This window comes from Microtus pennsylvanicus, chromosome 1 (genome assembly GCF_037038515.1).
Source record: "Microtus pennsylvanicus isolate mMicPen1 chromosome 1, mMicPen1.hap1, whole genome shotgun sequence".
Taxonomy (NCBI): Eukaryota; Metazoa; Chordata; class Mammalia; order Rodentia; family Cricetidae; genus Microtus; species Microtus pennsylvanicus.
Genome location: NC_134579.1, coordinates 133,710,779 through 133,735,226, shown reverse-complemented (window position 1 = coordinate 133,735,226; position 24,448 = coordinate 133,710,779). Strand labels below are relative to the sequence as shown.

The 24,448-nt window shown below is 52.6% G+C and overlaps 1 protein-coding gene across 1 annotated transcript; it reads right to left on the bottom strand.

The window, feature by feature from the left end:
- Window positions 1-6,235: 6,235 nt before the first annotated feature.
- On the bottom strand, window positions 6,236-23,736 carry Hpn (hepsin). The gene is made up of 13 exons (XM_075984818.1): window positions 23,583-23,736; window positions 23,124-23,193; window positions 17,858-17,959; window positions 17,728-17,769; window positions 10,793-10,922; window positions 10,590-10,712; window positions 10,440-10,480; window positions 10,029-10,194; window positions 9,748-9,938; window positions 7,341-7,436; window positions 7,035-7,177; window positions 6,751-6,915; window positions 6,236-6,555 (listed from the first exon to the last, which is right to left on the bottom strand). The coding sequence occupies exons 2-13, from the start codon at window positions 23,137-23,139 to the stop codon at window positions 6,517-6,519; spliced, it is 1,254 nt and encodes a 417-aa protein (XP_075840933.1). The 5' UTR covers window positions 23,140-23,193; window positions 23,583-23,736; the 3' UTR covers window positions 6,236-6,516.
- Between the last annotated feature and the right edge of the window lie 712 nt (window positions 23,737-24,448).

Here is a 24,448-nt window from a genome sequence, read left to right as displayed (position 1 = left end):
CACGCTGGAAAATGTATTTTAAAATTAGTACAGGGTTGACAAAATGGCTCCATTGGCAAAGGCATTCACCGCCAAACCAGACGATTAGAGTTCAGTCCCCTGTGGTGGAAGGAGAGAACTGCCAATGGAAAATTACTGTCCTCCGACTTTCACGCATGCACCCTGGCATAGGCTCCTCCTTCCCCACACAGTGCTTACAGTGAAATAATCCCAGCACTCAGGAGTCAGAGGCAGGTGGATCTCTGTAAGTTCAAGGCCAGCCTGGTCTGCAGAGTGAGTTCCACGACAGACAGGGCTACACAGAGAAACCCTGTCTCAAAAAAAAAAAAAAACCCAAAAACAAAATTTAGAAGTTGCTATGGTCACAATTTTTGCTACTCACAACTTGAAGAGGCAGATCTTCAATGTGAGTGTATATGTCTGTGTGTGTGTGAGAGAGAGAATGTGTGAATGTGTGTGTGTGTGTGTGTGTGTGTGTGTGTGTGTGTAGAATAGGGCTTTCCTCTGACATTCTCCATACTTTTTGAGATAGTTTCTCTCACTGACCCAGGAGCATGCTGACTGGGCTAGACTATCTGACAGTGATTCCCAAAAATCTCCTCTCTGCTTCTTCAGCACTGCAGTTACAGGTATACGCCACTGTGCCCAGCTTTTTAGGTGTGTTCTGGGGATTGAACTCAGGACCCACACTTGTGTGACAACCATTACTCCTTCCAAACCATCTTTCAGACCGCAATAGGCAGCTCCCTGAGGCTGGATCTTTAAAGAGAGCCCATTTCTCTGCTCTGTCAGCTACCAGCTGGATCCAATGACTGTTCTAAAAAAATGGCGCCCAACACTGATGGCTTCGCTACTGAAAGGCGGGGTCTTTGTCCCTGCACCTTAGTGTTCAGGCAGATTGACAGTTGCACTGGCTGACTGAAAAGCAAAAACAAGGCACCTTTACTCCTAACATTCAGGGGGCAGAGGCAGGCCGATCTCTGAGTTCAAGGCCAACCTGGTCTACAGAATGAGTTCCAGGACAGCCAGGGCTACACAGAGAAACCCTGTCTTAAAATAATCAACCAACCAAACAATGGCAACAGAAAAAAAGCAAAGCAAAAAAACAAGGCTAGAATGTCAAGGGCAGACGCTTCTGAAACACTCGCTCTGAGCCCTAGGCTACCCTGTAAGAAGTGTGAAAGTCCTGAATGAGGCAGCCATGATGGGAGAGAGAGCTCAAGCCACTCGGACAGAAGATGGTGGTCCCAGTGGTGGCCAGCTACCAGCCTTGCTTCCAGCCTCCCAGCCTCCCAGCCTCCCAGCCTTCCAGCCTCCCAGCCTTTAGCCTTCCAGCCTAGGCACAGACTATGGGTCAAGAAGCCCACATTGGCCCTTACAAACCAAGTCCTTCTGTCGTCCTTTTCATTGCTAACCAAGTGCAGTGCATCATGGAGCAGACGCAGCTCTCCCTGTCCAACCTTTCATGCCACAGAAACAGTGAGTCTAATAAAAGGATTATTATCCCCTGCTAGGTCTGGGCGGTTTGTTTTGCAGCCGAAGGGCAGAACAGCGGCTCCTTGAGTAACTTGCATTATTGTAATAGCATTGCTTTTTATGCAGAAACCAAAAATTCATCTCCCTACGCACACCACTGTTTGAACCTTCCCAACAATTACTTCTGAATGTAAAATTAATGGCCTTCAGAACCTTCGTTAATCACAGCGGTGTGTGCACTCGAGTAAGAGCTGGCATGAGAAAGAAACTGCACATTAGTCTCTGCCTGACTGTGAGGGTGCTAGTGTTCTTACGCACAGACGCGGTGTTCCAGACGTGTGTAGAGGTTCTTCTGGAGGCGGAAGTGAAGAACAGAGCCAGGCACGGAGGTGTAGGCCTGTAATCCCCAGAGCTTCGGGCAGGAGGATGGTTAAGTTTTACGCCAGCCTGGGCTACAGTCATGGTTTGAATCTCAAAGTCCCCCACAATCTCCTGCATCTGGACACATGGGTCCCAGCTAGTGGTGCTGGTACCAGAGGTTATGGGACACTGGAAAAGGCAGCCTCTCTGGAGAACACAGTTTACTTGGAGGGTGACGGTATTGTTGGGCTTCTGCTTCTGGCTTGGTTCTCTCTATGAAGAGAGACCCAGCAAGGTGTGGAGAGCTTTGGGTTCAGGATCCCACCGCTGTGACTGACTGTCCCAGCTCCCATGCCTTCCCCACCATGATGGACCATATCCCCCCAAAACCATAAGCCGGAATAAACCTTCCCTTCAACTGTGGCAGGAATTTTTTCACGGCAATGAGAATAGCCACTGCGACAATTACAGAGAGATGGTGTCTCTACCGAAGGGCGGGACTGAGTTTATGTCTGTCATCCCAGTACCCAAGAGGCTAAGACAGGAGGATTGGGGCATAAGGTCATCCTTGGCCACAGAGTGAGTTTGAGCTAGCCTGGGCTACACAGGACCCTGATCTGTTTTTTTTTTTTTTTACTTTTAGATTTGTTTATTATGGATGCAGTGTTATGCCTGCATGTATGCGTGCAGGCCAGAAGAGGGCACCAGATCTCATTACAGATGGTAGTGAGCCACCATGTGGGTGCTGGGAATTGAACTCAGGACCTCTGGAAGAGCAGCCAGTGCTCTTAGCCTCTGAGCCATCTCCGCAGTCCCCATCTGTATTTTATTTTATTTTTTAAATATTTATTTATTTATTATGTATACAGCATTCCTTCCATGTATGCGTGCAGGCCAGAAGAGGGCACCAGACCCCATTACAGATGGTTGTGAGCCACCATATGGTTGCTGGGAATTGAACTCAGGACCTTTGGGAGAGCAGGCAATGCTCTTAACCTCTGAGCCATCTCTCTCCAGCCCTCCCCCCTCCCCCATCTGTATTTTAAACAATGTGAACACAGGAGTGAAGAAAGAGAAACTTTGCTGGAGGCTGAAAAGCCAAGACTGGGAACCCGTCCCCTGCTGAGCACATTAGGGTCTCCTGGCGACTGAGAGTGCAGATCCTGGGGGAACCCAGAGTGGAGGGCCCTGGCTTACACAGCGCTGGCCCTGGTGCTCCTCTGGTTTGTGTCTGGTGTGTCCCTTTGTGGCCACTGGGGACTAAGAGGCAGGGTTTTGGGTGCTGGTGCTTGGAAGGAAGGTATCTTAGTTCAGGTTCCTATTGCTTGATTGATAGAACAGCACGGCCAAAAGTGACTTAGGGAGGAAAGGGTTCATTTCAGCTGACAGCTCCAGGCTCACACCCCATCGCTGAGGAAACCAGGGCAGGGCTGGAGGCAGGAGCTGAAACAGAGGCCATGGAGCAGTGCTGCTTACTGGCTTGCTCGGCTTGTCTGACCTCTGTTCTTACAGCAGCCCTGACCGCCTGTCCAGGAGTGGCATTGCCCATAGTGGACTGGGCCTCCAAAATCAACCATCAATGAAGAGAATGCAGCACTGCCTTGCCCACGGGTAGGTCTGATAGATGTCTTTTCTCAGTTAAAGTTCCCACAGCCCAAATGCCCTAACTTGTGTGGAGCTGACATAGAGCTAGCCAGGACAAGCGGGATCAGTGAGATCAGTGAGCCCTGGTGGGAACCAAGATGGGGCTTTTCCAGAAGGGCAAGGCTAGCCTCTGCCTGTGCTCCGCTGGTCATCTCATCCAGTAATCTGTTCCCCCTGGGCCCTTCCACAGCGTTACAAATAGTATGGGTGCTCTCGGATTTCCAGCCTCTCAAACACCCCTACCCCTATTTTGAGACAGTTTCTCTCTGTGTAGCCCAGACTGGCCCCAAATTTGTGATCCTCCTACTTCATCTTCCTGAGAGCTGGGATTACAAGTGTGTACCACGCTGCCCATCTTATACCTTTTTTTTTTTTTGAGACAGTGTTTCTCTGTATAACTGTCCTAGTTGTCCTGGAATTGATTGGCCTGGAACTCACAGAGATTTGCCTACTTCTGCCTCCCAAGTGCTGAGATTAAAAGCATGTGCCACCACTGCCAGGCCCAAAAATTGTTTTTCTTAAGTGTGTGTGTGTACACATGAGTGTAGGTGCACTTAGAAGCCAGAAGAGGGCGCCAGATTCCCCTGGAGCTGGAGTTACAATGGTTGTGAGCAGTTCAATGTGAGTGCTGGGAACTGAACTCGGGTCCTTTGGAAAAACACCAGGCACTCTTACCACTGAGCCGTCTCTCCAAGCCCTTAACCCTCATTTATTAGTAACCAACCTTGGGTATCTTGTTATAGCTATGGAAGATAAATAAATACATGTCCAAATCTCTACCAGATCTCCTAGAAGATGGCCTTATCCTCTCCCATCTCTCAAGGCAGGGCCATGTTCTCTCTACTGTGCCCTCTGCACAAAAATACTCCCTCCTTCAAAATATATCTGTTCAGACCCTCTGCAGGGCATCGTGCTCCTGGAGAGTCTTCAAGCTCCTAAGACACAGGAACAGTACCGTTTTCCGCTGACAGTGACAAAGGGAACACTTATGATCACTCCCTCCGGCTCTGCGAACTTCTGTGTGCATTTCTGGGATTCAAACCCAGGGCCATGAGTATGCTAGGTGAGACTTGTTCATTTCTAGCAAACCAACATTTAACTGTTCCCCCAAATGCCACAGGCAAGACAGTTTTGGGAAAACCCCGAGGGGCAGTGGTGAATCAATGTTCTGCAAGAGACATGGGAGCTGGGAGGCTCTGGGCTGGCAACACAGTGGTGAAGATCGACCCCACTGAGGCTTTTGGGTAATCGGGTACTGATCCCCAAAAGGCTAGAACATTTCCCTCTATGTTGCTTTTGAAGGAATTTCTCAGGCACTTGAGGCTGACCGCCAGTGTGTTCTAATGTTTATCAGTTACGACCTTAAACTCTCAGTGGTGAAGCATGCTGCTGAGTCCCCACACTGGGAAAGCTGAGGCAGGAGGATTGTTACACATTCAAGACCAGCCTGGGCTACAAAGAGTACCAGACCAGGCTCCAAAGGGAGCTCCTGCATCTGCACCCAACCATCCCAAAACGGCTGGATGCAGTGGCTAGGCCCTTAATCCTAGCACTTGGGAGGCAGAGGCAGATATGTCTCTGTGAGTTCAAAGCTAGCTTGATCTTAATATAGAATTTCAGGACATCCAGGATTACATAATGAGACTCTGTCTCAAAAAGAAAAAAGCTCCAAAGCAAGCAAGCAAAATAATAATAATAATAATAAAATAAATAAATGTTAAAGAAGTCTTGAGAAACAGCATCTGTTGAGAACTTTCTCCTGCCACTGAGCAGAGCGCCCCCTTTTGGGCCTAAACCTGAAGAGCTTTAAGCTCTTAAGCGCCAGAGCAGCAGCTCCCCCTGGTGGCCAGCTGCGCTGCCTCAGAGATCTGCAGATGCAGGGGAAGTGGGGATCCTGCACCAAGAGAATTTGATACCCTAGACCCAGCCAGCCCCAAAGCGGTAGGGGCTGCTGAGGGGCGGGTGCTTCCAGCTGTACTGACAAGTCACGTCGTCCTCTGTCCCACAGGTTTTATTTCCTATTGCCCCAAAGCAGATGTATTTATTGTTCCTTGGACATCGAGGTCCACTTTTTCTGGAAACAGCATCTCGTTTTCTTTTGAGGACTCTCCACGCAGCCAGCTCATGTGTTTCCTGAAGAACCCCATCCCCAGGCAGCACTTCAGGTGAAAAGTAATCCAATGAGATCACGTGGCCCGACTGTTTCCTAAAAGCTGGGCCTCCTTGGGCCGTTTACCCCCTTCCTGGTGTTCTCATGAAAGGAGCACCCCCGAACCCCCTCCCCCTCTGGACATCCTGAACCTGGTCCACAGCATATACCCTCCCTTACAATGAAACGGGGTGCGTTTCTCCTGGTTGTGGGAAAGCCTGCTTAGAGATGAAGCTGGCAGAGAAAATGAGATCTGAGGGGTGCTGGACTGAGCGATGCCTAAGTCAGAGTCTCCTGGATATTTAAAACCCTCCCCCAACCTCTCTCTCCTTTTTTATTTATTTATTTAATTTTTTTTTTTGAGATAGGATATCACTCTGTAGCCAAGGCTGGCCTGAAACTCACTATGTAGCCCAGGCTAGCCTTTAACTTGTGATGATCCTCCCAAGTGTCGGGATTAGAGGAGTGAGCCATCAGGACCCGTTTAAATGTTTTCTCACATGGGTAAGAATCGGGGGTCCTAATCGCATCCAGATTTGCCTCCAGCCCTTTCTGTTACTATCAAATATCCACATTACTGCTTAAGTTTGTAAACTCAGAGATCCATTAATCAAAACCACATTTATTATTTAAAGAGTATTCCCACAGGGGCACCTGGAAAGCAGTCCCCAGAGGACAGAGTAATATATACATGGGGTGGGGAGGTTGAGGCCGAGTGGCCCCAAGACTGAGTGGGCCGGCCACTGTGGGAGAGAGTCCTCGGACCTGTGGACTGGGTCCATGAGGAAAACTGCTCCGTGTGAGGCCCAGTGTGGAGCCTACCATGCCGGTCTGGAGCGTCAGATCAACTCCGGCTCTGGAGGCGCGAGCAGCGAGGTGAGGCTGGGTCAGGGCTGAGTCACCATGCCACTGGCTTCGGAGTGAGCCTAGGGAAAGAGCCATGCGCTTCCAAGGTTTCGGACACTTTCCCCAACACTCTGTAACTACTGTCCCTTCCCCAGAAGCCTTTGGGGACCCACCAGTGCACTAGAGTGCCCTCTGATAGGTCCAAACACAGGTCTCCCCCAAACTTCTACCTTCTTTAATAAAATCCCAGATAGTCCCGCCCTAGACCAACTCACCTTTATGGCCTGGAAGATCCACTCTCGGAAGTCAATGACTTTGGTGTACACTCCTGGCTTGTGGGCCAAAGCACAGCCCGTACCCCAGCTTACAATGCCACAGAGCCGCCATCTTGATGTCCCAGAGATGCTGTCCTCACACACGAATGGGCCGCCACTGTCACCCTAGTGGGTGGGATGGGACACCTGGCTGGAGGCCCCCATGGCTACAGTGAGGGAGCATTACCCTGGCCCCGTCTCTGTAATGTTGGCCCTGGGGGGGCTGCCCCCCCTGTGCCCCTCACCTGGCAAGCATCAATGCCACCCTCGGGATAACCAGCACAGAACATCTTGGGTTTGATCTGATTCCCGTAGAAGTCAGGGCTGTTGCAGACCTCGTTGCTTATGATGGGGACCCGGGCCTCTTGGAGCACCACAGCCTGCTGGCCTGAGGGGATGTGGGTAAGGTGGCCAGAAAACTGGCAAACAAGTCTTCGTCTCCTGGTGCCCACCCTATGGCCTCGGGATCCCTTAGAGGTTCACCTAGCCTCCCCCCACCCCAGCAGCCTCAGGCTCCTCTAATGGCGTGACTGGCAGGACCTGGAACTCACCGTAGAACTGTGTGTTGCCCCAGCCGGTCACAGTACAGACCTTGCCATCCACCAGGGCCTGTCCCGCAGCGGGGAGACACACCGGCTGAATGTATTCTGTGAGAGAGAATGGAGCAGCCCAGTCCCCACCAGTCATTCTGTCCCTTGTGGGACGCAGCCATTCAGCCACCTCACCCTCCACACAACCCCAGTACACCTTATCACTACCACCATGGAGCCTTCTTCATCCAGTGTGTGTGCTGCTTCCTAAATCTTTTCCTTTCATCCCCAATCATCCCAGGGAGCCGGGATTGACCTTTGCCTCAGGAAGGACAGGAAGCCATGTCACCCGTCCAAAGTTTCACAGAAGCCAATATAATCAGATCTAGAGCCTAAGTTAGCTCAGTTTCCCAAGTTTGGGCTCTTAACCATGGTCACGGGACTATAACTAGCTCAGAGGCAGAAAACAGGAAAACATGCCCTGCCCTGCCCTGCCCTGCCCTGCCCTTGAGACCCTTAGCTTCTACCTGTCAGGAAACTATAATAAACACACAGGCCTCCGAGGGCATTGGCTTCCCTAAGATGGAGTATCCCTGTGCAGTGCACAGCACACGCAAGCAGTCCTGGCAGCCCTCGCTGTTGCCATGACGCTAACTCAGCCTCCCTCTGCATCAGCACCTCGATGCAAAATGCAAACAAGGATCTGCCCCAAACAGGGGTTATAGCTCAGTGGTAGAGTGCTTGCCTACAGTGCACAAGGTCCTAGGGTCGATCCCCAGCACTGAAAGAAAACACAGCATACACACAAAATAAGTTCCCTGCAGAAACCCTGTGGTAGGAAGTGGATGTGGTGTTGAAAACATGAAGTTTTTATAAGAAGTATAAACAGCAACAGAGAGGACTGTGGGAGAACGAAGTGAGTCCAGACCTGGGACACGCCAAGGCTGATGAAAGCACACAGTCACTTGGCAACAAGCCGACACTGAGAAATGTGTCCTCAGATGATTCTGTCATTGTGTGGAAACCCTAAGAGGCCCCTTCATGTAAATTAAGATGACTCTGATGTCACAAGGCCATCTTATCTCCACAGGACCACAGTCATGTAGATGCTCTGTAACCAAAATGACCTCATGTAGCACACAGCTGTACGGAAGCTCAGCACGTTACTGTCCTTACTTGTTTACTGTTATTTATTTAGTTACTTGGGGTGTTTTGAGAAAGAGTCTCTCAAAAAAGCCCAGGCTGGCCTCAGACTCAAAGTCTTTCTTCCTCAGACTCCCTCGGTGCTGACATGGCAGACATGAGCTACATCAGCTGGTTCTCCATATTTTTAAGATTTATTTTTAGGGGCTGGAGAGATGGCTCAGTGGTTAAGAGCACTGACTGCTTTTCCAGAGGACCTGAGTTCAATTCCCAGCAACCACGTGGTGGCTCACAACCATCTGTAATGAGATCTGGTGCCCTCTTCTGCCCTATAGGCAGGATACTGTATGAATAAATAAATCTTTAAAAAAATTATTTTTATGTGTGTGTGTGTGTGTGTGTGTGTGTGTGTACCTGTGGAGTTCAGAAAAGGGTGTCAGATCCCCTGGAGCTGGAATTAGAGACAGTTGTGAGAGGCTGGACATGGGTTCTAGGAACCGAATGAGGACCCTCCATAAGGATAGCAAGCACGCTTAACCACTGAGACACCGCTCCATCCCCTCTCCATGTGTTTTAATTATGTATGGTGTCTGGAGGGGCACAGCCTTACTAACGATGACTGCAGCTTCGCACAACCATAATTCATTCGTCTTACAATTCTCCATGTTAGAGTGGATGTGAGTTGATGGCTTTGGCATCTTCCCAGACTGGCACACTGCCACCGTGTTCCACTTCAGAACACTTTGTCTCTCCCAAAGAAACCTCAGATTCCTTACCCGTTTGCAACACCTCCACCCTAACTGCTCTCCTACCTGGGTGGCCTATTCATTTATTTAGTGTCCTGTGTAGCCTAGGCTAGCCTCAAATTCATTGTGTGGCCAAGGCTAGCCTTGAACTCAATGCTCCTGCCTCCTCCTCCTAGTGCTGGGGGAATATGCCTTCACGCCCAGGTTACTCTGACCGAATGGTTCTATTGAGAACATCTGCGCACTGATCTTCTGTGTGACCATCTGTAGCCCTTCTCTTCCATGTAGAAAAGGAATCACCGGGTCACGGTGACCGACTCTTTTACGGAAGGAGGCTCAGAGAGTTATGTATGGCAGCCATGCTATCTAGCATTTATGCTATCTAACATTCACAGCTAATGCCCACTTTGTGCTCCCTCAAGATGGGTCTATTATCACCAAGGAAACCTGAAGATGGCTCTACTTTGCTTCACGGGCCCCTTTTTTTGATCCCTGAGTCTCTGGGAGTCCCCAACCTGAAGCTGGGTCTCCAGGCTTACCGGTGAGAGGCAGGGGACTGGAGAGGTGAACCAGAGCGATGTCGTTGCTGTTCTCCTCAATGGTAGGATCTCGAAAGGGAAGGTAGCCCCCATGATAGATCACAGCCTTAACCCCCAGCTGCACGCCATGGGGCGAAGTCCGGGCCACAGCGCCAGCAAACACTCGCCATCGAGACAGGACCCGGTTGCGCCTGCCAGGACAGAAGGCACAAGTCCCTGGGCCCGGCCTCTGTAGCCCTCTCTCCTGCCCCACCCTCTGTAGGACTGTGGGGAACACTCACTCTGGAAAGCAATGTGCAGCTGTCAGCACCCAGTCCCCGGACAGCAGGGATCCCCCACAGAGGTGGGTCCCATCATAACGCAGGCTGACCTGCCATGGCCACCTTCCCAGGCTGCTGTCCTGGCCCCCCACAATGCGATCCACTGGCAGTTTTCTGCGGCCACAGTCTGTGGAGAAGTGACCAGAAAGGCTCAGAATTGGCGAATTGGCTTCCAGGGCATAGTCTATCTCTGGGGGTGGGAGGAGACACAGCCCCGCCCCAGCAGTTCATGGGAACAGGGCGGGCTCTCCCTAACCTTGGACATGTGGAGATCCTGGGCAGTTTGTGGGGACACTCCACCCTGGGGTCCCAGGGTCCCAGGGCCCCAGTTCTGGCCTGTATCTAGAGAAGAGTTTGAGGCCTGGGTCTCACCTTGACAGACGACAGTCACAAATCGGCCTCTAGGGCAGTCGCTGGGAGAAGACACAGGACAGGAGTGGGACAGAGAGACAAGCCAAGCGACCAGTTAGGACGATATTTGGAGGCCAAGGGTCCAGTGCCACCCGCACTTGTCCTGCTCACCACACAGAGATGACATCCAGCAACCTCTGAGCCATCGGCAGGCCGCCCTCGTCCACACAGAAGAAGCCCGATGTACCGTTGGCGCCCGCGGTTCGCACATCCAACTCCGAGTGCGCCAGGGCCCTGCACGGGGCTACGGTCAAAGCCACCTCCTGCCCCATTCCATGCCATGCCCTCCCCTCCCCCGAGGGCCACCCGGGTACCTGAGGAAGCCCATCTCCTCACAGCCGAGCCCTGCCACCCTGGCGTTGGAGCGTGAAGAACACAGCAGCCTCCACGTCCCCTCCGTCTTGTCAAACACCGCAAGTCGCGAGTCCCCGGGGCTGACCTGCACTGCAGGGCGACAGAGCCAGGCCTGGGTCCTACAGTGGCCGGACAACAGCTTTCCTGGCTGCCTGAGGTCCTGGGGGCTCTGGTCCTGCACCCCTTGTCACCCAGGGGTGATATCTGCACCCACTACTAGGTGGGATTTCACTAGTGGGTGTCCCTCCCCACTGGGATACCCAAGCTGCTGGCACTTGTCTCGGACGCCAGGAACCAGGGAATGATTTTATTTGACTTGAGGAGAAAGCAGAGGAGGGAGAGAAAGCCTGCACAGGGCGTTCATTGTGGATGAACACGCCCAGATGCAGCCAGGTTTGGGGAACCGCCAGAAGGGGTCGGAAACCCTTGGCTAGTGGGCTAGGTTACTAAAACATTTAAAGAAGAAGTATGACAAGGAGAAAAGGAAGATTAGAAGGGTCTGGCGGGAGGAGGAGCTACGACAGATGCCTGCAATTCTAGTACCCAGAAGGTGAAGACTACAGGTTCATGGGTTCAAGGCCAGTCTGAACTACCTACCAAAAGGGTGGTTATGGTGGAACATGAGCCTAGAATTTTCCAAAGGAGGCATTAGCAGGAGGCTCGTGGGTTCAAGGATAGCACAGGCTATACATTTTAACTGGATGTGGTGGCATGTCTTTAATCCCAGCACTCAGGAGGTGAGGCTGGCAGATTTCTGTGAGTTGGAGGCCAGCCTGGTCTATAGAGAGCTGCAGGGTAGCCAGGGCTTGGTAGAAGGGAGAGGAAGAAGGGAGAATCCAGCTATAGCGAGCTGCAGGGTAGCCAGGGCTTGGTAGAAGGAAGAGGAAGAAGGGAGAGTCCAGCTTCTATTAGCCAAGCAAAACCTGGGAGATGGGACTCAGTGATTCCAGAGTCTCCTTAGCTCAGTGGATGACTTCCACCAACCATCCCAGCACTCAGGAAGCCGAGGCAGGAGAATTGCCACAAGTTTGAGACCAGTGTGGGCTACATATTTAATTCCAGGCCAGCTGGGGCTACAGAATTAAAAGACCCTGTTTCAAAAAAAATCAAAACAAAAGTCACCCAGCCAATTTATCATTAATAACTGGCAAGAGTCAGGCACAAAAACACCTGCTATGTCAGCCCTTGGGAGGCTGAAGCAGGAGGCTTGTGGGTTTGAGGTCAGTCAGGGCTACAGTATGTCTCAGGCAGAATGAAGGATGGAAGGGAGGTGGAGGAGGGAGGGATAGGGATGGGATAATGCAGGATGGGGCTACATCAGAAAGGGTGGTTGGGGCAGTCTATATGGCTGGCCCGTGCTCGCTGGCCTTCCCTCTGTCCTCACAAGGTCAGAGAAGCCCTCTTCACACCTGAGTCAGGTCAAACCCCTTAGGGGCATTTCTTTGTATTTACCAAATACATTGAACGTGCTGGGTACTATTTTAAGCTGTAGATAAATCACACAAAATTTCTTCCTGTATAGAGTGCAAAGCCCAGGAGGGCAGACAGATGATGAACAGAGGAAACATGTCCTGTGTCCACAGCTGAAGGGGCCAAGGAGACAGGCGAGGCCAACAGAAGGAATGGGGATCTGGGGTGCGGGGGCGGAGCTGCACTTTGCTGGAAGTGGGCAGAGAAGAACGGCTTTGCTGGGAAGGTGCCACATGAGCAATGAGGAGACAGAAACGAAGGAGGTGAGAAAGATGCTGTGATCTGAGAGGGGACCGAGAAGTAGGCCAGAGGAACCAAAGAGCAGAAAGCAGAGATCTGAAGGCTGAGGCGGGGAGTTGGGTGAGGAACAGCCAGGAGGCAGAGAGAGGATGGACAGCATGCAGCTGGGCCAGGACTGAGCTGGGGGTAGGGGTCACAAACTGACCTGACTCAGGGATGCATGAGTTCCTTCTGGCTGCTGGTGGGGGCAGACTGTAGGGGAACTGGAGCCCAGACTGTGACCTCGCTATAACAGGGACAGAAGCTAAGCCAGCAGGGGGCAGCACAGGGACTACAGCTGGATTCTGGGAATATTTGGGTACAGGACTGTCATCTCACCTACTTAGGAACCTGACGCTAGTGGATCAAAGTTCAAATCCTGCCTGGACTATTGAGTGAGTTCAAGGTCAGCCTAAGTAATTTAGGGAGACATGTCTCAAAATGAAATGTAAAAAGAGGGCTGATGGCATCCTTGCTCAATGGTAGAGCCCCTGCTTAGAATCCCCTAGTGAGGGACTTGGGGAGTGGCTCAGTGGTAAAGCTCCTGCCTAGAATCCCCCCTTAGGGTCTAGGGGAGCCCCTGCCTGTATGATTAAGGCCTTTAGTCCAATCCCTAGCACCACTAAAACAATAATAAATTATATGCGCATCTCACAGGTGGTGCACTAAACATCAAAGGGTATACGTGTTCAGAGCAGACAGCTAGCCAACCAACCAGGATCTGAACTCAGACTGCCTGCTGGCTTCTACATTCTCTTTTTGAAAGCCCTTGCTTGGGTCTCCAAAGAATCCTTGTCTTTCTCCGCTCTGCACACACTCTTTCATAGCAAGACTAAAAGCTGCTGAGGCAGTTTGCTATAAATATGGCCTCCATCTCTGGCTTTCATCAAACACTGGCTGACAGCTCCCACTGAGTGGTACCTACCATCCCCCAACTCCAGACACAAACAGCAACTTGGAGTCAGTAGGCATCATTCCTAACTGCTCAAGAGATTTCCAACCAGACGGGCATTTTAGGGGGGGAAAGGTCAATATTTTTATGAATGTGCATTGGGAAGGTACTGGAAGTAAGGAGGGGAAAGATCAAAGGTGTTTTTTGTTGTTGTTGTGTTGTTTTGTTTTTTGGGGGTTTTTTTTGGTCTCTTTTTGGTTTTAGGAAGACAAGGTTTCACTTGGTAGCCGGATTGGCGGACCCCCATCTCGGTCAAAGCTGTGTGTGTAACAGCCCTGGCTCTCCTGGAACTCACTCTCCATTACAGACCAGGTTGACCATGAACCGTGCTGGGACTAAAGGCATGCACCACCACCACCAACAACAACCAGCCAAGGTTGGTGCTTTTATACATTGGCTAGATGGTTTCTTCAATTTGCCTTTATGCTTTTTTTTTCCTAAGGCAGGGTCTTGGTATGTAGCCCAGGCTAGCCTCAAACTTTCCATCGTTTTGCCTCAGCCTCTCGAGGGCTGGGATTACAAGTATGCATGCTTAGCTCCAACTCTTCTTTATGCTTATTCTTAAAGGGGAGATTTCCCAAGCACCTACTATGTGCCGCAGACAGCCTGACCCATAAACAAAAATCTCTGCCTTCCTGGAATGCTCGTAGACTGCCGTGTGAGGGCCCCATTATGGCAGCTGGTTGGCTCTGGGGATGAGAGGGTATTCAGTGTGAGCTTTAGGAAGGCCTTGCTGGGGGGAGGTGGGGGGAGACCCTTTGTTTACAGTTTGGATAAAAGCTGAGCTCTGCATGGATAAGCGGGACAACTTTCTCCTCTTTTCCTACCTGGGTCTTCTCACTCCCATCCCAGATGAGGACATAGAAGCTCTCAGAGGGCCACAGCTCAGAAATGATGAAAGGGAACCCCAGCAGCAGGTGGGGGCTGGTGAGTTCTGCCTGGGAGAGAGGATGGTGGAGCGCCTGGGATTGCAGCCTGTAATTCCAGTTACTTGGGGAGCTAAGACAGGAGATGTCCAGGTTTAAGGATAGTTCAAGGTCAGCCTGGTCAATTTAGCAAATATTCTGTTTCAAAAAGAAAATTAGAAAAGGGCAGTGGGTGCAGCTCAGCAGTAGAGTGCTTGACTAGAATCCCCCAGTGAGGGGCCGGAGTGTGGCTCAGTGGTAGAGCCCCTGCCTAGAATCCCCCAGTGAGGGGCTGGGGTGTGGCTCAGTGGTAGAGCCCCTGCCTAGAATCCCCCAGTGAGGGGCTGGGGTGTGGCTCAGTGGTAGAGCCCCTGCCTAGAATCCCCCAGTGAGGGGCTGGGGTGTGGCTCAGTGGTAGAGCCCCTGCCTAGAATCCCCCAGTGAGGGGCTGGGGTGTGGCTCAGTGGTAGAGCCCCTGCCTAGAATCCCCCAGTGAGGGGCTGGGGTGTGGCTCAGTGGTAGAGCCCCTGCCTAGAATCCCCCAGTGAGGGGCTGGGGTGTGGCTCAGTGGTAGAGCCCCTGCCTAGAATCCCCCAGTGAGGGGCTGGGGTGTGGCTCAGTGGTAGAGCCCCTGCCTAGAATCCCCCAGTGAGGGGCTGGGATGTGGCTCAGTGGTAGAGCACCTGCCTAGGATCCCCCAGTGAGGGGCTGGGGTGTGGCTCAGTGGTAGAGCTCCTGCCTAGAATCCCCCAGTGAGGAGCTGGGGTGTGGCTCTGTGGTAGAGCTCCTGCCTAGAGTCCCCCAGTGAGGGGCTAGGGTGTGGCTCAGTGGTAGAGCCCCTGCCTAGAATCCCCCAGTGAGGGGCTGGGGTGTGGCTCAGTGGTAGAGCCCCTGCCTAGAATCCCCCAGTGAGGGGCTGGGGTGTGGCTCAGTGGTAGAGCCCCTGCCTAGAGTCCCCCAGTGAGGGGCTGGGGTATGGCTCAGTGGTAGAGCCCCTGCCTCGATTCCCCCAGTGAGGGGCTGGGCATGGTTCTACCCTTGCCAAGCATTTAAGCCTGAGTAGGACCCCGAGTTCATCATTGCTACTGCAAAGGAGGAGAAGAAGATGAAGGTGAAGGTGACGGTGACACTGGAGAAATGGGTATTTAGGGAGCAAGGAGAAGCCCTGAGACTAGAGTCCAGAGAGATAGCCCTGCAAGCCAAGGCGAACTGTAGGTCAGACAGGCCAGATCCTAAGAGTCTTTAGGGTTAGGATTCCATCCTGGTACCACGTGGAGCAGTGGGGCCTGCTGATCTGTTGCTCCGTCACTCACTGACCTGTGGTCCCAGCCCCAGTTTTCCCCATATGCAAATCACTGGGGTGACAGCTGCCTTAGACTACAGCCAGACCTGGGGTGTGAGCTTCACTACAGCAATGAACTCAGCAGCTTCTCAACAATAACTGAGCAGGAGTCATACACACCTACCACATGACTTCCTGGGTCACATGACCTGAATAGAGCCTTACTGTGTAGTCCAGGCTAGCCTCAAACTCACAATCCTCCTGCCTGAGTCTCCTGAGCATGGGGAGATGGACACTACCACGCCGGCCTTGCCCTATCTACGCCTTCATTCTACATGAAAACATGTTCTTGTAGACTGCATGAGCCAATCCCATCAAGCCTTGAGGCTGGTCCCTGGCCTAAAGGTCAGTGTTTCTAAGTTCAGTCAGGGTGACTGAGTCCAATGCCAACTGTTCAGATTCTGGAATCTCGTTTCTTCGAAAAAGCATGCTCTGCTCTACCCTTGTTACCCCTTTCTGCTTCCCTGGGTCACAGAGAAGCAAGTTGGAGGTGGCCTTGGGGAAGCCTCGTTCCACTGTGGTTTCTGCCTCGTATTCCTGTGGCTATTCCTTCTGTATGCTCAGTCCCACCCACAAGTCTGAAAGCTGTTCCCAACACCATTGTTACCGGCCACCATCCATATAAAAGACAGATAAAGCCGCTACTACCTCAGAGGTTGGTGTCTACAGAATGAATTCATTCTGTCCCTCTAGAATGAGTTTTGACCACACCCCCATAATATACATATGTCCATCACAATTGAAATCACGGTGGGAGGCCTGTGGTCCAGGGCACACCATCCTACGGCCAAGCCTGTTCACCACATTCGAAAGGCCTTTAAAGTTGCATGTGTATGAATACATAAGCAAAAACTTAACTCCTTCTCTCCTTGGGAGTGATGCACTTTGATAATTTCTAATCTTTTTCAGACTCTATGTGTGTGCGCGTGCATGTATGTGCAGCAGGTACGCATGTATGTTTGCACACATGGAGGACAGAGGACAACACTGGGTATCATTCCCTAAGCACCATCTACCTTGGCTTGGAGATAGGCTCTCCCACTGCCAGGAGCCCCAGGGATCCTCCTGCCTCTGCCTCCCCAGCGCAGGGATTACAAGCCTGCTCCATTATACTCTGCTTTCTCACTGGGTTCTGGGACTTGAACTCGGGCCCTCATGCTTACAAGGCAAGCACTTTGCTGACAAAGCTATCTCCTCAGCCTCATGGAGGTTTCAGCAAGGTGCAGAGATACACACCTGGCAATCCCAGGACCTGGACGGTGGAGGTAGAGGACCAGGAGGTCCAGGGTCCTTCGTAGTAAGTTTAAGACCACCTGGGCAGCATGAGACCTTTTCTCAACAATGAAATTGAAAAAGCAAATGTTTTGAACTGCATAGAATACTCGTGGGTGGGGCTGGAGAGATGGCTCAGCGGTTAAGAGCCTGCTCTTCCAAAGGTCCTGAGTTCAATTCCCAGTAACCAAATCGTGGCTCACAACCATCTGTAATGAAGTTTGGTACCCTCTTCTGGCCTGCAGGCATACACGCAGACAGAATATTGTATACATATTAAATAAATAAATATTTAAAAAAAAAGAATACTCGTGGGTGACTTGTCTAGGGCTTGGATAGCAACAACACCCTTGGTGGGTAGACCTCAGAAGCTAAGCAGGGTGGGATCTGCAGTGCTTGGATAGGATCACCCGAGTCACTTAGACTAAAGCCTATGACTTGGGCACAGTGGCCCATGCCTGTAATCCCAACACCGTGAAGCTGAGGCAGGAGGATTGCCACAAATCTGAGGCCATCCTGGGTGCGTTCTAAGCCAGCCTGGACTACAGACAAAATCCTTTCTCCAACAGCATGACATGATACATGTGTCGATGTACAGCACATACAAACACAGTTATTAATCCTGAGAATCCTCCTGAGAATACATCATGCCCCTCCAGGGCCTGCCCTACTCACCTGGGTACAGCGGCTCCTGGTCACTCCGGAGGAGGATGGTCACTGTGGAAAAGGGAGTAGTGAGAGCAGGCAGGTTGCAGCCCTTGGGGGAGGTGAGACCTCAGGAGCTGGGGGAGGGAGGTGCTCTCACCAATGGCCCAGGATGCAGCCCCAATGCCTGTCAGGAGCAGCAGTGTCCCCACAATGACAGCCGCCACCTTGGGTCTGGAGCAGCATGGAGCCGTCCGGACACCTGCAACAGACACCAAGCTGGGGTTACTGCCAGGCCTATGCTCGGCACAGCAAGGGTTGGGCTCTGGGCCAGTACCCTGACAGGGAATGGAGAGTACCTTATCAGGCCTGGCCTGCGGTGCCTCGAGCCCCGTTTCCTAGGACCAGGCAGCTGGCAAGGCTGTCGCGCTCCTGTCGTGTGGATAGCCAGGTGTCTGGCTCCCCAAGTGTTCCAGCTGAGAAGGGGGTATGGCTGGGCCGGCTGCCACCTCCCTGCCTCCCTCCCTGGTGCTGGCAGTTATTCCTCCCCAGTGACAAGGCACTTCTGGACTTCATTTGCTTCTTCCTGCTAGCCTGTCCCCAGATCCTCTCTCTGCTAACTTTTCCGGAAACTCTTACAACTCTGAGGTGCCTGCGACCTCTGACCTTTTTACCCTCTTGGTAACCCTAAAGTCAGACCTCTCTCTCACAAGACCCAGCTCTAAGATCAGATTTGTCCCTGGGAGGTTGAGAACACAAGTTTTAAAACTTAGCTGAACTTTTGTTTTGTTTTGTTTGCATTTTGAGACAAGGTCTTACTACATAGCTACGCCAGCATCAAAATCCCCATGTAGTCCAGGCTGGCCTCAAACCAGTAAGAATTTTCCTGATCCGCCCCCCTAGTGCTGGGATAACAAGTATGCACCACGGTCCACCATTCCTGCCCATGCCTCTGCCTCTGCTTCTGTTTTTTTCTAGTCTTCCTTCTTTCCTTCCTTCCTTCCTTCCTTCCTTTCATTTTCTTTTCTTTTTTGTGTTTGTTTGTTTTTGTTTTGTTTTGGTTTGGTTTTTGGTTTTTCAAGAAGGGTTTCCTTGACTGTCCTGGAACTCACTCTGTAGATCAGGCTGGCCTCGAACTCACCTGCCTCTACCTCCTGAGTGCTGGGATTAAAGGTGTGCACCACCAACACTCAGATATGTTTTTTGTTGTTGCTTTTTTTTTTAAGACAAGGTCTCTCCACGAAGCTCAGACTGCTGGCTTCAAAGTTGTGATCCCCCTGCCTCCACCTCCTGAATGCTAGTATGATGGGCATGTACCACACCAGGCCTGGCAACTTCACTTTGAAATTGTGGCATTGGAAAGATGGCTCAGTGAGTGAGAACACTTTCTGGGCGAGCATGGAGACCTGAGTTAGGATCCCGGCGCCCATGTAAAACGCCGGGTGTGGTGGTACACATTTGTAAGACCAGCACTGTGGGGCAGGCAAAGACAGGAGGGTGTCTGGGGATTGCTGGCCATTAGCCTGGCTGCAAGAGGCTCAGTGAGAGACTCCATATCCAGGGAATAGGACAGAGTGATATATCAGGACACTCCGTGTCTTCCCCAGCATGTGCGCAGGCACCCACATCCACACACCATACTCGTACACATATATGCACATGCACACACACAGAGAATATAGAAATACATAAAAGAAGGAAAAAATTAAGATTAGTGACCTTACCCTTTCCTGGCTGGGGTCTTGGACACGTGAAACCACCTCTGTGAGCCCCAGGTTCCCCATCTGTTAGCACCCACTTTTAAACGGCCCTAAAGTTTCTTTAAATACATACTCATAGCCAAGCCACGGCTGCCACCCACCATGTGCCCAGAGTTCAGCCTATAACTCCAACCACAACATGGTGCCCCTTTCCCCCATGGCTCTGAGAGGGTCAGTCACGCATCTCCAGTGACCCAGCCTGCAGCCACTTCCTGAACCCTGGGCACACTGGGATCCAGATCCAAAGTATGTCCCCAAAAAGCTGAACCACCTCTCACTATGCCATTGTGCCTGGCGTACAGCAGGTCCTCAACAAATGTTGATAAGCCATTATTGCTGTGTGATCACAGGCAGCTGTCACTGTCTCTCTGAGCCTCAGGGTATCAGTAGGACAGAACTCTCCTCCATCTGTCTGTTAAGCATTGCAGGCTTGGGCATCAAACGGGGCTTCTGAAAGGAAATGGGGAGACTCCTCGGGAAGAGATTATCTAAGACCTGCAAAGAGAGATACCGCGGTGCAGAACTGTGCGTTGAAGGACGCGCCCAAGCTGAGACTGACAGGCAAGACTGTGCATGCTCTGTTAAGAGGGCTGCAAGACCCACGAGGCATCCAATTGGCAAGAGCTGGAGGAAGGCCGTGGGAGGGCCAGCAGCCCAGAGAGAACAGGGCTTTCTGTCTCAGTGTAACGGAGATGCTATGGACTGAACACATCTGCCAAGAAAGCCTTCCGTGGACCCCAACTTGAGTGAGGCCTCTGCAAGAGCCCCAGGCCTCTCACCATGTCCCTGGTAGCATGGCTAGTGGTCACAGTACAAACTCAGCACTAGGAAGAGAGCAGGGAGTGGTTCAGGATCTTGCCAGGGCAGTTCCTGTTAGTGGTTTAAGACAAGGTGTCATTTACAGAGGAAAATAGCTCAATAGTGCGTGAGAACTGGTCATGCCTGTCACCCCAGCACTGACCGCCATGCTGGGCCCTGGGGCTCCTACAGCCTCTGCACACCTCCCTCCTCTTTATGTTCACCACAACTATGCTGGCCACAGCGTCTTTCAATGCCTGTCCCTCCTCCCCTTTCCCCGCAGCAGCCCTGTCTCCTCACCCTCATCCCAGGCCCTCCTCCCCTCCCCACAGAAGCCCTGTCTCATCCCCCTCATCTCAGGTCCTTCTCCTCTCCCCACAGAAGCCCTGTCTCATTGCCCTCATCCCAAGTCCTCCTCCTTCCCACAGTAACCCTGTCTCCTCGCCCTCATCCCAGGCCCTCCTCCCCTCCCCTCAGCAGCCCTGTCTTCCCACCTTCATCCCAGGCCCTCCTTTCAACTGCTGAATACTTCCTTCCTGCTCCATCTTGCCAGTTCCAAGCCCCGCATGCATAGTATATGCATAGCACCTAATTGGCCCCTCTCTACAGAGAGCTGAGAAATGTAATATGAACCCAAACTGTCCTTTGTCTATCCAGAACATCCCCCTGGCCTCCCTGGTGTTCTGGACCAGTATTTCCAGCGCCCATTGAATAAGCACGATTTTTAGAGTCCAGAGCCCTATGTTCCTTGAAAGCCTCAGACAGACATTGGTCATTATCAAAGATCTAAGAGAACATGCACAGGGTGTCCTAACCATTAAACTCACAGACTGTTGATTCGAACCTGTCATCCCATTTTTCAGGAGGCTGAAGCAGAAGGGTTGTTAAATTTGAGGCCAGCCTGGCCTACATTGAGTATCAAAGTATCAAAACAAAAAGAAGAGGAAAAAATACTGAGGATGTGACTCAGTAGTAGAGCCCTTGCCTAGAATCCCCCAGTGAGGGGCTGGGGTGTAGCTCAGTGGTAGAGCCCCTGCCTAGAATCCCCCAGTGAGGGGCTGGGGGTGTGGCTCAGTGGTAGAGCCCCTGCCTAGAATCCCCCAGTGAGGGGCTGGGGTGTGGCTCAGTGGTAGAGCCCCTGCCTAGAATCCCCCAGTAAGGGGCTGGGGACATGGTTCAGTAGTAGAGATTTGCCTATCATATATGAGAGCCTGCCTTTGATCCTCACTATTTCAGGGGTAGAAAGAAAAATAGAAAGGGCTTGGGCCACCTCCAGCACTACCTTATGGAGAGACCCCACTCTGCCAAGGACTATCCTGAGGTTCGACAGCCAAAGACACCACCAGCTCCAGCACGCACCTCTACTGAGCACTCTGCCCCATCTTCCCCTGCCAGGCATGTCCTCCTCCCTGATCATCCTTTGAGTCACATTTCACACTTCATCTCTGCTCATTCCAGGGCCCCAGCCGCCGTGCCGAAAGCCTGGAGCACACATCTCCAGCCATCAGCGGTCTCATAAACACCAGCAGCTGCCACGGCGGAGGCTCTTGGGACCACACACCACTCACTTCACTGTGCTTTGAATCCCTTCAGTCCATGCCACCACCAACCCTTCACCTTTCCTGCTGCAGCCCTTCCAGAGCACAGCAGGCTGCTTGGGGATGCAGAGAGCATGCGCCACATCTTCTCTTTGCAGACAGCCCCAGCATCCAGCCAGCCATTCTCTCCTTTTTTCTTCCCCATAGCCCTAGCCCAGTTACCTCTCTTCAATCTCTAGGAAAAAAAAGAGCCCCAAAGGGACCTGGCTCTGTCACTCATCTGGTCACGTTGTACAAAGCAAAGGGGAGTCTGGGTTCATAGTGGGCCATTGCTCGCCTGACACCCCTACTTATCCCCAGGCCCACACGCTTACTGCTCCCTACATTAGCATCAGTTAAGTCTTCATACCACACAGCGACCATTTCCATCTTACAGAGGTTTGAAACAGACGCCCAGAGAGGACATGACATCACACAGTTAGAAAGTGCCTGGGACTAAACTCAGCTAGCCTGGCGCCCCAAAGACAGGCAGGGGTGAGGACTGGGGGAAGGGGAGAAGGCCACCCCGATTGGAGTCTCCATCTAGTCCCCAAGTACAGACAAAGTAACAAGAGAGGCTGGCCTCCAGTGTGAGCGTCTCAGTCACCCCTCAGGTGGCTTCTCTGCCTCTCTCCTCTCTACCCATCCAGGTCAAGTCCAAAGTCCCTCTTCTGCTCTTTTGCCCACAAAGCCAGGAGGGAGAAGGAATGCCTGAAACTGTAGGGGGTCTTGGGTCCTTGGGTTCCTGGGTCCCCACAGCGACTGACCCTCTTCAGAACATCTCGGGGTTATGACACGTATCTCACGCCCCGAGTCCCAAGCTGTTGCCTGTGTTTTCCATGATCCCAGCAACCTCCTGGAGGGAGTTATTATTACCTGTCAGTACTTGGCGGCAGGGAAGGGTGTCCCAGAGACTACCTGCTACCTGCCCAAGATCACACAGCAAAAGCCAACAGAAGCAGCCTGACTGACTCTATACCTTAACCGAGATGGCAACGGCAGAAGCCCCCACCTCAGCCCCCCAAAGACGACACATGTTGGTTAGCTGAGAAATTCCTGGGACATGAGGGGAAACTAAGGCACCAGGAAGTTCATATAGGGTGGTCAGGAGACAGACACACAGAAGGCTGGCTAATAGTTAATTAGATAGACAAAGACTGGGGCCGGGGGTGGTCTTGAGTCTGACAGAAAGACCCCAAGACAGGGGGCTGGGTACAGGTTGGGAGACAAACTAGGAGATGGGTGCTCGGTAGGGCAGCCGAAGCTGGGTTTCGGGGACAGGGGGACTCACCCTCCTTCTTCGCCATGTCAGGGACTCTTGTTAATGATTCCCAGCTTGACCTGTTGGGCTGGGGCGGAACCTGGGGACAGGAACAAGGAGGCACGGCCTGGGGGAGCCTGGTTTGGCTCTGTCCTGGCGCCCCCAGTCCCAGGCTCTCATCCAGGGAGCAGCTGGCCCTGAGCTGGGCACAGAGCATGCAAGGGCAGAGGTTGGGCCGGGGTCAGTGGTGGCAATGTATGACCAGCCACCAGGGGGACACCTGGAGTGGCAAGGCAGAGCCTGGAGGACCGAGGCTGAACTTTCAGGGAACTCGAAGGTTGAAAAACTTTGGGGAGTCCTCGGATGTCTGAACTGGCAGGGAAAGAAGGGTGGAGGTGATCTGGGGTTCCTGGCATCCCATCTATGGGCTGGTGGGCATCAGATTGGTGGGAGGGGGGTGGACAAGGGACTCCGTATTCTGTGCCTTACCCTGGGGTCCGCCGGAGATGGTGCAGGTTTGGGGTTAGTCTCCGGGCCTGGGGAGGCGCATGGCGTCCCCACAGCCGCAGGCAGCGCGGGAGGCAGGGGTGGCAGCGGCCGCCAGCAGCTTGGGGCCTGCTGAGCCTGCCGCCTCACCTGAGGAGGAGGGGGCTGGGTGGGAGGCGGAGACGGGGCGGGGAAGGGCGGACCCCAGGACTGGCTGCCACAGAGGCCACCTGGCTAATAGGGCGGGGCCTGCAGGGTTTGAACCGGGTAGGCTCAACCACCAGCCTGTCCTCCCGCTTGCAGGGGTATTCAGGTGTGCTCCGAGGCCCAGAGGATGGGATTCCTAACTGGAGGAATGGACTGCAAAGTTCTGGCTTCGCTAGGTCCACCATGCTTGTGGCCATGTAGTCCTCCATTCGCATTTGCTTCCATGCCGATACCCAGCTCTCCTCTGATCCAGTCCATGCCGCCATGGGCCTCTAGTCCTTCCTGTCCCTAGCGGGGCCCAGCCCCTCCCCCGCCACTTTCCTACAAGTCACGGGGGCTGGTTTGTTTTGGCAGCCGCTGTGCTGCCTGCCCAGTGACCTCTGGAGCCCGGAAAGTCCTGATAGGGGGATGGGGGGCTTGGCCCTGAAAAGGCAACACTGATTGCCCAGGCGCAGGCCAAGTGACCGGAAGTGGCTAGCCGCAAGTGCATCCAGTCCCACCATCCTCCAAGTGCCATTCAGGTCAGACCCCAGATCCAGATAAACACCAGACTGCCCAGGAGGCCCTCTACACCTGTCCAATGGCCCGGGCTGGCATTTGAGTCACAACAGCTGTCCCCACACAGGAGGCCACCTACTTGCCCTCTCTTGCACCTTCTCCAG